Consider the following 13,880-nt stretch of genomic DNA (forward strand, 5'->3'; position numbering starts at 1 on the left):
AGGGTAAAATCAGAGAGGTTAGATCCCACACAGAGGCATACCGACAATCCTTCTTTCCACGAACAATACAGGACTGGAATAGCAGGGAGAACCGATAGAGGTACTCAAGGTACCCTCCGCCACACACCGTCAGGAGGCTTGCGGAGTATGGATGTAGATGTAGATGTAGAAAGGAACCAATTAACAGGTGTAGAGAGATAAATATGGAGAAGTCACAAAAACATCATGTATTGAAAGAAAATGACCAAGTACTGGAAAATGAAAACATAAATACCACATATAAAAGTAAAAATTATATGGACGAGCATTCTCATAACTACTGCATAACATTTTTAAGGGAGAGAGAGAGAGAGAGAGAGAGAGAGAGAGAGAGAGAGAGAGAGAGAGAGAAACAACTTGTAATAAAATCAGGCTCAGAACATCTATCCTGAAAAGTACAAGAACTGTGCTATTACACCAGAAGAAACTGGTTGGCAAGAACAGAAAAGGATGGCTTAACTGGCCAACAACCAACAATTCTAATTTAAATACGCTACTGGCCATTAAAATTGCTACACCACGAAGATGACGTGCTACAGACGCGAAATTTAACCGACAGGAAGAAGATGCTGTGATATGCAAATGATTAAATTTTCAGAGCATTCACACAAGGTTGGAGCTGGTGGCAACACCTAAAACGTGCTGACATGAAGAAAGTTTCCAACCGATTTCTCATACATAAACAGCAGTTGATCGGCTTTGCCTCGTGAAACGTTGTGATGCCTCGTGTAAGGAGGAGAAATCGTACCATCACGTTTCCGACTTTGATAAAGGTCAAAATGGCTCTGAGCACTATGGGACTCAACTGCTGTGGTCATAAGTCCCCTAGAACTTAGAACTACTTAAACCTAACTAACCTAAGGACAGCACACAACACCCAGCCATCACGAGGCAGAGAAAATCCCTGACCCCGCCGGGAATCGAACCCGGGAACCCGGGCGTGGGAAGCGAGAACGCTACCGCACGACCACGAGATGCGGGCTTGATAAAGGTCAGATTGTAGCCTATCGCGATTGCGCTTTATTGTATCGCGACATTGCTGCTCGCATTGGTCGAGATCCAATGGCTGTTAGCAGAATATGGAATCGGTGGGTTCAGGAAGGTAATATGGAACACCGTGCTGGATCCCAACAACCTCGTCTCACTAGTAGTTGAGATGACAGACATCTTATCTGCATGGCTGTAACAGATCGTGCAGCCACGTCTCGATCCTTGAGTCAACAGATGGGGACTTTTGCAAGACGACAACCATCTGCACGAACAGTTCGACGCTGTTTGCAGCAGCATAGACTATCAGCTGTGAGACCAAGGCTGCGGTTACCCTTGACGCTGCAACACAGACAGGAGCGCCTGCGATGCTGTACTCAACAACGAACCTCAGTGAACGAATGGCAAAACGTCATTCTTTCAGATGAATCCAGATTCTGTTTACAGCATCATTCTGTTTACAGCATCATGATGGTCGCATCCGTGTTTGGCAACATCGCGGTGAATGCACATTGGAAGCGTGTATTCATCATCGCCATACTGGCGTATCACCCGGCGTGATGGTATGGGGTGCCATTGGTTACACGTCTCGGTCACCTCTTATTCGCATTGACAGCACTTTGATCAGTGGACGTTACATTTCAGATGTGTTTCGACCCGTGGCTCTACCCTTCATTCAATCCCTGCGAAACCCTACATTTCAGCAGGATAATGCACGAACGCATGTTGCAGGTCCTGTACAGGCCTTTCTGGATACAGAAAATGTTCGACTGCTGCCCTGGCCAGCACATTCTTCAGATTTCTCACCAATTGAAAACGTCCGGTCAATGGTGGCCGAGCAACTGGCTCGTCACAATACGCCAGTCACTACTCTTGATGAACTGTGGTATCGTGTTGAAGCTGCACGGGCAGCTGTACCTGTACACGCCATCCAAGCTCTGTTTGACTCAATGTCCAGGCATATCAAGGCCGTTATTACGGCCAGAGGTGGTTGTCCTGGGTACTGATTTCTCAGGATCTATGCACCCAAATTGTGTGAAAATGTAATCACATGTCAGTTCTAGTATAATATATTTGTCCAATGAACACCCGCGTATCATCTGCAATTCTTCTTGGTGTAGCAATTTTAATAGCCAGTAGAGTATTTGCATATTCGAATGCATATCACTTATTACAACATGTTTAATTTCTAGGTTTCAAACAACAATGTACAGGCTTTCTGTTAAAGCAAACAGAGAAAGAAAGTGCTATGTTCTGAAAATGTGTGGTTTAGTTTTTTTCCTCACAGTCAGTCTTAATTAGATAGAAAGCAATTTAAACCATTAGACAAATTGATTATCCCTATATATATTTTCCCCTCCTTATATATAATTTTAAGCAAAAATTGTAAACACAACAATTTGCCATTTTATTGTCTTTCTCACAGTCGGTTTTAACAGAAAACAGGAAAGTTGTGTTTCTGGCTTATCCGCTAATGATTATAATACTACTATGGAATCTGAATCATCTGAAAACTCTGTAATCCTATCTATTCACAGATTAAAACCGTGTCAAATGCTGGTATTGAAGCTACTACCCTCACAGATAAAGGCATCTGGAGCAATCTCTCTCATACCCCAAATACCAATGATTTCAACAGATTTGCCTATTCATTTTAGGCGACTTCAATTCCGAGTCGTGGTTTCGTTTGCGATAACAATGAATAAAGCTCAAGTTATGACAGAAAGGGAAAGAGATGTGTAGAGAGGAAGGAGAAACAGAGAAGGAGAGGGTGTAGTAGGAGATGGAAATAGAGGGGAATGGGGAGATGGCCTGCCAGGGGAGGGAGAAGGAGATGGGTGAGAGAGAGAGGGGGGTGGAGGTGGGGTGGGGGGGGATTAGTAGAAGATTAAGACATGTATCCCATTCCCATACACATTTAGCAAATGTGAAGCATGGCTGGGTTCGCTAATAAGTACATAAAACACATATTTATATACGTGCTGCAAAAAATGGTTATACTACTAAACTTGTTAATTTTGCTTTTATTTTCTCTAACCATCTGAGCACGATAATTTGCTTAGTTTGCCCTGCATGTTAAATCAATTCCCATTTAAAGAACGTTTATAAGATTTTTATAAAAAAAATATGAGAAATCCTGGGTGGAATATAAATAATGGAAGAAGTAAAGGTAACAATTCATTGTGCAGTGAGGTATTAAGAGGTTGATGAGCATATAAACAAGCCCTAAGATGCTAATAAGCTTACGGACAATGTCCTTCCGCAGAGAAAACTAGTACTGAAGGCATACACTACACCCTTTTTTTTTTTTTTAAAAAAAAACCTTCTATGCAGATTTGGTTGCATTTTTTATGAGATTCTTCTGCAATGAACCAATCATTTTAAATTGTACAGAAGTGAAAATGGTGGGTCTTTACAAGCTTCCTTACATCTTAGAGTTTTGACTGATTTTACTTGCACATTGCACTGCATATTTGCAAGCCATGGTTCTACGCTACATAGAAAGTCACAGTGATTGTATTGTATGAGGCATACATACACAAGAAGTTCTGATAATATGTACCCATATCCACAGTTGTATCTAATGACTGTTGTTGTTGTTGCTGCTTTCTGTGCACTGAAGCATTCCTGGCTGCTGAACGTAGTGCTGTGTTGTCAGAACTGGCACTTTGAGCTCTGGTCTGTCGGCCCATAACAGCTGTATTTGCAGATGAATATAGCCCTAAAATACACAAAATGTGCTACATAACACACAGGTTTTATTAAAATGAATATTCTGGGTAATCACAAAAAGGAGGAAGTTAGAAACATGTAACCAAACCATGGCTAATACAGAAAATGATAGAGAAAAATGAGATAAGATCTACAAAATTGAATCTCCATTAGCAGATGATATTACCAGTATCTATGTTGTCTGTGCTGCGGGCCTTAATGGCAGCTGCCAAACTCCCATCAGGTGTTGCCGACACTGTACCTGGATAACAAGGTCGGCCAATGCCTGAAGCAGTAGTGCAACTCACTGCTGGACCTCCTGCATATGGTGACCGAAACACAACTTCAGGTCCTCCTCCATAAATACGTTTAAAGAAATACCACAGTTCTTCTGATAGTTGAGCATAATCTGAAACTGAAGTGAAGTCAATTTTTAATACTACAGTAATGGAGAGTGCACACTGTTTTGCTGCTGGAACTGATGAAGTGCATTAAATACCTCAAAATTCTGAACTGGTAATACTATGCACATCATAGTCTTACCAGTGTTAGAAAACAAAATGGTTTAACACCTTGATTTACTGTTGATAACAGTTTTGGTCCAAAGATGCATACATAGAGTCAGACTCATGGAAAAAATTGTGGGCCAAAAGTACATACCACAATGAATGGGAATGAAAGTTAGACCAAAGTCAACACCACGAGTCTAACTCAAGAGACAAACACTTTTCAGTGGTAATCTTGGTTTAGTTCTTACCATTAAGCCACAGGAATTAGTCACAATTTGTTAAATTTACATTTTAAAGCAAGAATGTTGGTGGTTATGAAGAAAAATTTAACAACTTTTACATAATGTTAAGAGAGAGGCATTTACATGGAAGTAGTGACAAAGAATCCAGTAATAGCAACATCATTGTACAAAAAAGAAGGCATACAAAGTGACGACAGTTGTGAAAAAAAAAAAAAAAAAAATCAAGTACCTAAATAACTTGTTCCATGTATTTGCAAGAAACACACCAATCATTTGGAAATATACTGAGCTTCATGTCGTAAAATCTTCTTTAAGTAATTTAAGTGAACACCCAGGATTATTAGAATTATTTTCTATTACTCTTGATGACAAATTTTGGGAAATACTTGTTATGGAAACAAATCTCTTAGCAAATCATATAACAGACAATGAATGGAACAAAGGAAAGCGAACAACATTTAATACATTAGTAATTTTGACGAAATGAATGCAAATATGCACTGTGTGGTTTCACTGCCTGAGATTGCAGTCATGTGAGTGAGTTGCATTTGAGTGTGTGTGTGTGTGTGTGTGTGTGTGTGTGTGTGTGTGTGTGTGGCCTTGTTGGCTGAAGGCTTATTTTGTGACAGCCTTTTGTTGTTGTACCTATCTGCGACTCAGTATCTCGGCTATATGGCGAGTAGGAACTATCCTTGTCATAATATTGTTACATTCCGTCCTGGATTTTCCACTGTTTGTATCAGAATGAAGATTGATTTTAGAAATAAAAGTTGGACATTTTTTGAATGGCACTTGTACTAGGTTGCACATACTGTCGCATGCATACCAATTAATATGAAACACGATGAGGTTCATTTGTTGGGCCTGGTACAGAAAGAAAAATTTATTTTAGTGTCTACCTTAAGCGAATTTTATGTGTAAATCATTTTGTTAGTGAAATGTAAGTAAATACATCAATAAAATGATTTGAGCATGCAACTCACTTAAGGTACACACTAAAATAAAAGTATCTTCCTGTACAGTGTTATATATCATTACATAACCTCACTGGCCTACCCATCAAATGATCATCACTTAATGTCATACAAAAGTCACTGTAATGCAGCTGATGACGGCAGCATGCTGCCGAAATGCGTCCTGCTTTTAAACATTAGTAAAAAATCACACAATGGAAAATCCAGAATGGAATAACACAAAACCACTGTCTCTGGCTGCTAAGGCTAGACTGCGAGCAACTGTGCATGATGAGAGAAGCAATCTGGGTGGTGAGGGTAAGATGGAGGCTGGGGTGGCGAGGGGAAGGGATAACAGGGTAGGAGTGGGGATGGTAAAGTGCTGATTCGAGCATACAGGGATGAGGTGGAGAGAGGGTAGGGCAACTAAACGCAGTCTAGAGGTCAGGCGGAAGATGGGGGTGGGGGCAGAAAAGTAAAAAGCTTGTGGGTGTGTTGGTGAATTGGAGGGCTGTGGAGTGCTGGAATGGGAAAAGGGACAGGGATAAATGAGTGCAGTTCAGAAAAACTGATGTTGATAAAAAGGATCCAGATGGTACAGTCTGTGAATCAGTCAGTAAAATGAAGAACACTGTGTTGGGCAGCATGCTCAGCAACTGGATGGTCCAGATGCTTCTTGGTCACAGTTTGTTGGCGGCCATTAATGCGAACATACAGCTTGTTGGTTGTCATATCCATGTAAAATGCAGCACAGTGGTTGCAGTTTAGCTTGTAGATCACGTGACTGGTTTCACAGGTAGCCCTGCCTCTGATGGGATGGGTGATGCTTGTGATCAGACTGGAGTAGGTGGTGGTAGAAGGTTGTGTGGGACAGGTCTTGCATCTAGGTCTATTATAGAGACATGAGGCAAAGAGTTGGGAGCAGGAGTTGTGCAAGGATGGCCGAGAATATTGTGCAGATTCATGCACAGTTGCTTGCAGTCTGGCCCAGGCAGCCAGAGATAGTGGCTGCGTGCGCTCATGTGGGTAGCAATCCATCCTATTCATAATATTATCAAGTATTAGTACAATGTGACTGAAGCAGCAGAAATTATTTCATGAACCATGAACCATGGACCTTGCCGTTGGTGGGGAGGCTTGCGTGCCACAGCGATACAGATAGCCGTACTGTAGGTGCAACCACAACGGAGGGGTATCTGTTCAGAGGCCAGACAAACGTGTGGTTCCTGAAGAGGGGCAGCAGCCTTTTCAGTAGTTGCAGGGGCAACAGTCTGGATGATTGACTGAAATGGCCTTGTAACACTAAACAAAACGGCCTTGCTGTGCTGGTAATGCTGCAAGGGGAAGCTGTGGCCGTAATTTTTCCCGAGGGCATGCAGCTTAACTGTATGGTTAAATGATGATGGCGTCCTCTTGGGTAAAATATTCCGGAGGTAAAATAGTCCCCCATTCGGATCTCCGGGCGGGGATTACTTAAGAGGATGTCATTATCAGGAGAAAGAAAACTGGCGTTCTACGGGTCGGAGCATGGGATGTCAGATCCCTTAATCGGGCAGGTAGGTTAGAAAATTTAAAGAGAGAAATGGATAGGTTAAAGTTAGTGAACGCATTATTGTGGCCAAGACAGATACAAAGCCCACGCCTACTACAGTAGTACAAGTTTATATGCCAACTAGTTCTGCAGATGACGAAAAAATTGAAGAAATGTATGATGAAATAAAAGAAATTATTCAGATAGTGAAGGGAGACGAAAATTTAAGTCGTGGGTGACTGGAATTCGGCAGTAGGAAAAGGGAGAGAAGGAAATGTAGTAGGCGAATATGGATTGGGGGTAAGAAATGAAAGAGGAAGACGCCTGGTAGAATTTTGCACAGAGTACAACTTAATCATAGCTAACACTTGCTTCAAGAATCATAAAAGAAGGTTGTATACATGGAAGAAGCCTGAAGATACTGACAGGTTTCAGATAGATTATATAATGGTAAGACAGAGATTTAGGAACCAGGTTTTAAATTGTAAGACATTTCCAGGGGCAGATGTGGACTCTGACCACAATCTATTAGTTATGACCTGTAGATTAAAACTGAAGAAACTGCAAAAAGGTAGGAATTTAAGGAGATGGGACCTGGATAAACTGACTAAACCGGAGGTTGTTCAGTGTTTCAGGGAGAGCATAAGGGAAAAATTGACAGGAATTGGGGAAAGAAATACAGTAGAAGAAGAATGGGTAGCTTTGAGGGATGAAGTAGTGAAGGCAGCAGAGGATCACATAGGTAAAAAGACAAGGGCTAGTAGAAATCCTTGGGTAACAGAAGAGATACTGAATTTAATTGATGAAAGGAGAAAATACAAAAATGCAGCAAGTGAAGCAGGCAAAAACGAATACAAACGTCTCACAAATGAGAGCGACAGGAAGTGCAAAATGGCTAAGCAGGGATGGCTAGAGGACAAATGTAAGGATGTAGAGGCTGATCTCACTAGGGGTAAGATAGATACTGCCTACAGGAAAATTAAAGAGACCTTTGGGGAAAAGAGAACAATTTGTATGCTCAGATGGGAACCCAGTTCTAAGCAAAGAAGGGAAAGCAGAAAGGTGGAAGGAGTATATAGAGGGTCTATACAAGAGCGATGTACTTGAGGACAATCTTACGGAAATGGAAGAGGATGTAGATGAAGATGAAATGGGAGATATAATACTGCATGAAGAGTTTGACAGAGCACTGAAAGACCTGAGTCAAAACAAGGCCCCAGGAGTAGACAACATTCCATTAGAACTACTGACAGCCTTGGGAGAGCCAGTCATGACAAAACTCTACCATCTGGTGAGCAAGATGTATGAGACAGGCGAAATACCCTCAGACTTCAAGAAGAATATAATAATTCCAATCCCAAAGAAAGCAGATGTTGACAGATGTGAGAATTACTGAACTATCAGTTTAATAAGTCACGGCTGCAAAATACTAACACGAATTCTTTACAGACGAATAGAGAAACTAGTAGAAGCCGACCTCCTGGAAGATCAGTTTGGATTCCGTAGAAATATCGGAACACGTGAGGCAATACTGACCTTACGACTTATCTTAGAAGATAGATTAAGGAAAGGCAAACCTACGTTTCTAGCATTTGTAGACTTAGAGAAAGCTTCTGACAATGTTGACTGGAATACTCTCTTTCAAATTCTGAATGTGGCAGGGGCAAAATACAGGGAGCGAAAGGCTATTTACAATTTGTACAGAAACCAGATGGCAGTTATAAGAGTCGAGGGGCATGAAAGGAAAGCAGTGGTTGGGAAGGGAGTGAGACAGGGTTGTAGTCTCTCCCCGATGTTATTCAATCTGTATATTGAGCAAGCAGTGAAGGAAACAAAAGAAAAATTCGGAGAAGGTATTAAAATCCATGGAGAAGAAATAAAAACTTTGAGGTTCGCCAATGACATTGTAATCCTGTCAGAGACAGCAAAGGACTTGGAAGAGCAGTTGAACGGAATGGATAGTGTCTTGAAAGGAGGATATAAGATGAACATCAACAAAAGCAAAACGAGGATAATGGAATGTAGTCGAATTAAATCGGGTGATGCTGAGGGAATTAGATTAGGAAACGAGACACTTAAAGTAGTAAAGGAGTTTTGCTATTTGGGGAGCAAAATAACTGAAGATGGTCGAAGTAGAGAGGATATAAAATGTAGACTGACAATGGCAAGGAAAGTGTTTCTCAAGAAGAAAAATTTGTTAACATTGAGTATAGATTTAAGTGTCAGAAAGTCATTTCTGAAAGTATTTGTATGGAGTGTAGCTATGTATGGAAGTGAAACCTGGACGATAAATAGTATGAACAAGAAGAGAATAGAAGCTTTCGAAATGTGGTGCTACAGAAGAATGCTGAAGATTAGATGGGTAGATCACGTAACTAATGGTGAAGTATTGAATAGGACTGGGGAGAAGAGAAGTTTGTGGCACAACTTGACTAGAAGAAGGGATCGGTTGGTAGGACGTGTTGAGGCATCAAGGGATCACCAATTTGTTATTGGAGGGCAGCATGGTGGGTAAAAATCATAGAGGGAGACCAAGAGATGAATACACTAAGCAGATTCAGAAGGATGTAGGTTGCGGTAGGTACTGGGGGATGAAGAAGCTTGCACAGGATAGAATAGCATGGAGAGCTGCATCAAACCAGTCTCAGGACTGAAGACCACAACAACAAGAACAACAATACACCTTAGACCTCAAAAATGTCCATACACCACAGATAAATTTAAGTGCCTTGCTATGGCTATGCAGCTCAAAAGGGGTTTTCTCAGGTAGAGTTTGTGAGAGAAGAATGGTTAGGTTGGGTTGTTTGGGAGGAGACCAGACAGCGAGGTCATCAGTCTCTTCGGATTAGGGAAGGAAGTCTGCTGTGCCCTTTCAAAGGAACCATCCCGGCATTTACCTGGAGCGATTTAGGGAAATCACGGAAAACCTAAATCAGGATGCCCGGATGCGGGACTGAACCATTGTCCTACCAAATGCGAGTCCAGTATGCTAGCCATTGCGCCACCTCACTCAGTGAAGAATGGTTAGTGGAGGAAATGGAACGGGTGGAGAGGAGGGAGGTTTGGCAGGGAGAGAGAGGTAGCAAGGATACAGGATAGGATGGTGACACCCCCCCCCCCACCCCCATTTGATGAAGCAGAGGAAGTTGGATGTGGCACATGGAGTGAAACTGATAAAGTGCACTTGTAGGTGGGAGCAAGGATGGGACAGAGGGAAAACAGATATGAAAGTGTGGTAGAGAGAATAGTGTATGAAAACATTATGGATTGAAGGTGGAGGCATGGCGGCAGGGCAGATATGGGTATAGGACAAGGAATAGTGAAGATTCAGGCCAGGAGGACTGTGAGGTCAGAGGGTAAATTCTAAGGACAATTCCCATCTAAGAAATTCAAAGATAATATTGGGGGATTCCAGGTGGAAATGGTTGTGAAATGCAAGCATGAGCATGTTTAAGCTCAGCAGCATATTCTGTTATTGGGTGGTTTACCCTGCTCTAGGCCACCGTCTGCTGGTGGCCACATATTTGTGTGGTCAACTGGTTAGTGTTCATGCTCACATAATAGGCTGTGCAAGTTGATATATGACACGACTGCTTCTACAGATATGACCCATGTGGCACGGGGGTTAGACTGGTTGAGCCGCATAACTGTACTTTCGGAAAGGTGACAAGTGTTATGGGAAGAGTGTTCCTTCATTTCAGGAGAACTGAACCACTTCCGCCACCAGAGTTTTGACTACCTTTCATTGCGCACCCAGCACACACTATTCCAAGTCTTATATCAAGCATAACCTACCGTATTAGAGGCAGCAACACCCGTGGGAACAGTCATGCCACATACAAACTCTGCTTTAATTGTTATATAGTTTATTAAGTGGACACTTGAATGAGTGGACATCACTAAACTGTGGTGAAGGGCAATGTTTACCACCCATCCATTCTGCAATGAAGAGCATATCAGAATGTATTTCCCACTGTACAATTTGTGAGAGTTTCTTCCCATTCTGACAGGCATGTTAAGTATTATAAGCCTAGGCAGGCATACAACGATGAAAACATTGGTCTGGATTCATCATCATATCATTCTCCCTGTTGCAGGAATCCAAATACTGTTGTGAGCAATTTTGAAGAATTTAGTGGAGTATCATATAAGGATGCATGCAATGTGACACATGGAAGATTTCGTCAGTCTGGGGAGCATGCACTAATAACAGAAATGATTAATGCAACCATTCGTGATAAGAGGGAAATCTGGGTTCCAGTCCTGGTCTGACACAAATTTTCATGTGTCACTATCTATACCTAATACAATTAATGTAAAGGAATTTACAGTCGGGAAATAAATTTCATCTTCTTCAATTCAAGTAAGGAGTCCAGAAAGAGTGACTGTTCAAATGCCACTGCACTAGGTGAAATTAGTCTAATCTTATCTTCATGACTTTACGGGAGCAACACGTAGGGGGCTGCAGTTTATTCCCAGATCTGTCAGTTAATTCTGGTTTTTGAAACATAGTACACAGTCTTTCAGATGGTAGCTGACATCCGTCTTCTGCCAGTTCAAGTTTCTCAGCATATCCATGCCACTTTCTTATGCATCAAACAAACCATTCATGCTGCCCTTCACTGTATATATTGAGTTTAGCCCTACTTAGTGCAAGTCCCACACATTTTCGCAACATTCTCAGACGAGTCATGTGTTTTATAAGTAATCTACTTTGTTGAATGATTAGAATGATTGCATTTCCCTAGTATCCTGCTGATTAATGAAAGCCTTCCACCTGCTTTACATGTGATTGAGGTTAAGTAATCACTCCATTTAATATTACCACAAATTTTTACACTCTGATGTTTATACGAGTTAACTGATTCCATTTGTGACACCCTGATATCGTAGTCATGAGATGTGATATTTTTGCATTTTGTAAAGGGCATGACTATGTTTCCGAATATTTTAAGGAAGATGCCACTCTTTGCACCACTTATCAAGATCTGCACGAATAACTGTTTAGCTTCTTTCAGATATTACTTCTGCATCATTTGCAAAAGGTTTGAAATTACTATTAATATTTCTGTATGCTTCCGCTGCCAGAGTCAGTAGACATAATAGTTTCTCAGTAATATACCGCCTCATAATGTAAAAAACTAGTGCCATCACACTGTTGTCTGTGTGTGATATATTTCAGCTTTTGGCTGCAGGCATTATAGCTGAGCAAATACAGGATTTTGTCTTAAGTCTACGATGCAACGCATATACTGCTGACTCCAGATTTTTACTAATGTTTCTGATGAAGTGCATGAGTTTATTACACTGTTAACATTGAATGAAAATGCAACAGGGAATAACAATATTAATGTGCTAATAGTAAACTGCAGGAGCGTCTACAGAAAGGTCCCAGAACTGCTCTCATTAATAAACGGTTACAACGCCCATATAGTACTAGGGATAGAAAGTTGGCTGAAACCAGACGTAAACAGTAATGAAATCCTAAACTCAGATTGGAATGTATACCGCAGAGACAGGCTGGACAGTGAAGGGGGAGGCTTGTTTATAGCGATAAGAAGTGCAATAGTATCGAAGGAAATTGACGGAGATCCGAAATGTGAAATAATTTGGGTGAAGGTCACGGTTAAAGCAGGCTCAGACATGGTAATTGGATGTCTCTATAGGCCCCCTGGCTCAGCAGCTGTTGTGGCTGAGCACCTGAAGGATAATTTGGAAAATATTTCGAGTAGATTTCCCCACCATGTTATAGTTCTGGGTGGAGATTTTAATTTGCCGGATATAGACTGGGAGACTCAGACGTTCATAACGGGTGGCAGGGACAAAGAATCCAGTGAAATTTTTTTAAGTGCTTTATCTGAAAACTACCGTGAGCAGTTAAACAGAGAACCGACTCGTGGTGATAGACCTTCTGGTGACAAACACACCCAAACTATTTGAAACAGTTAACGCAGAACAGGGAATCAGCGATCATAAAGCGGTTACGGCATCGATGATTTCAGCCATAAATAGGAATATTAAAAAGGGTAGGAAGATTTTTCTGTTTAGAAAAAGTGACAAAAAGCAGATTTCAGAGTACCTGTTGGCTCAACACAAAAGTTTTGTCTCAAGTACAGATAGTGTTGAGGATCAGTGGACAAAGTTCAAAACCGTCGTACATAATGCATTAGATGAGTATGTGCCAAGCAAGATCGTAAGAGATGGAAAAGAGCCACCGTGGTACAACAACCAAGTTAGAAAACTTGCTGCGGAAACAAAGGGAACTTCACAGCAAACATAAACATAGCCAAAGCCTTGCAGACAAACAAAAATTACGCGAAGCGAAATGTAGTGTGAGGAGGGCTATGCGAGAGGCGTTCAATGAATTCGAAAGTAAAGTTCTATGTACTGACTTGGCAGAAAATCCTAAGAAATTTTGGTCTTATGTCAAAGCGGTAGGTGGATCAAAACAAAATGTCCAGACACTCTGTGACCAAAATGGTACTGAAACAGAGGATGACAGACTAAAGGCCGAAATACTAAATGTCTTTTTCCAAAGTTGTTTCACAGAGGAAGATTGCACTGTAGTTCCTTCTCTAGATTGTCGCACAGATGACAAAATGGTAGATATCGAAATAGACGACAGAGGGATAGAGAAACAATTAAAATCGCTCAAAAGAGGGAAGGTCTCTGCACCTGATGGGATACCAGTTCAATTTTACACAGAGTACGCGAAGGAACTTGCCCCCCTTCTTGCAGCGGTGTACCGTAGGTCTGTAGAAGAGCATAGCATTCCAAAGGATTGGAAAAGGGCACAGGTCATCCCCGTTTTCAAGAAGGGACGTCGAACAGATGTGCAGAACTATAGACCTATATCTCTAACGTCGATCAGTTGTAGAATTTTGGAACACGTATTGTGTTTGAGTAT

At 41.4% G+C, this 13,880-nt stretch overlaps 1 protein-coding gene across 1 annotated transcript in view; it reads right to left on the reverse strand.

The window, feature by feature from the left end:
* Window positions 1–13,880, reverse strand: part of LOC126091940 (ubiquitin carboxyl-terminal hydrolase 20) — a 190,524-nt gene that overhangs the window by 35,206 nt on the left and 141,438 nt on the right. The window contains exons 16-17 of the mRNA XM_049907266.1: window positions 3,926–4,153; window positions 3,566–3,748 (exon numbers count right to left, since the gene is read on the reverse strand). Coding sequence (XP_049763223.1) covers window positions 3,566–3,748; window positions 3,926–4,153 — 411 coding nt within the window. The remainder of the gene's footprint in view (window positions 1–3,565; window positions 3,749–3,925; window positions 4,154–13,880) is intronic.

The sequence above is a fragment of the Schistocerca cancellata genome, chromosome 7 (genome assembly GCF_023864275.1).
Source record: "Schistocerca cancellata isolate TAMUIC-IGC-003103 chromosome 7, iqSchCanc2.1, whole genome shotgun sequence".
NCBI classification, from domain to species: Eukaryota; Metazoa; Arthropoda; class Insecta; order Orthoptera; family Acrididae; genus Schistocerca; species Schistocerca cancellata.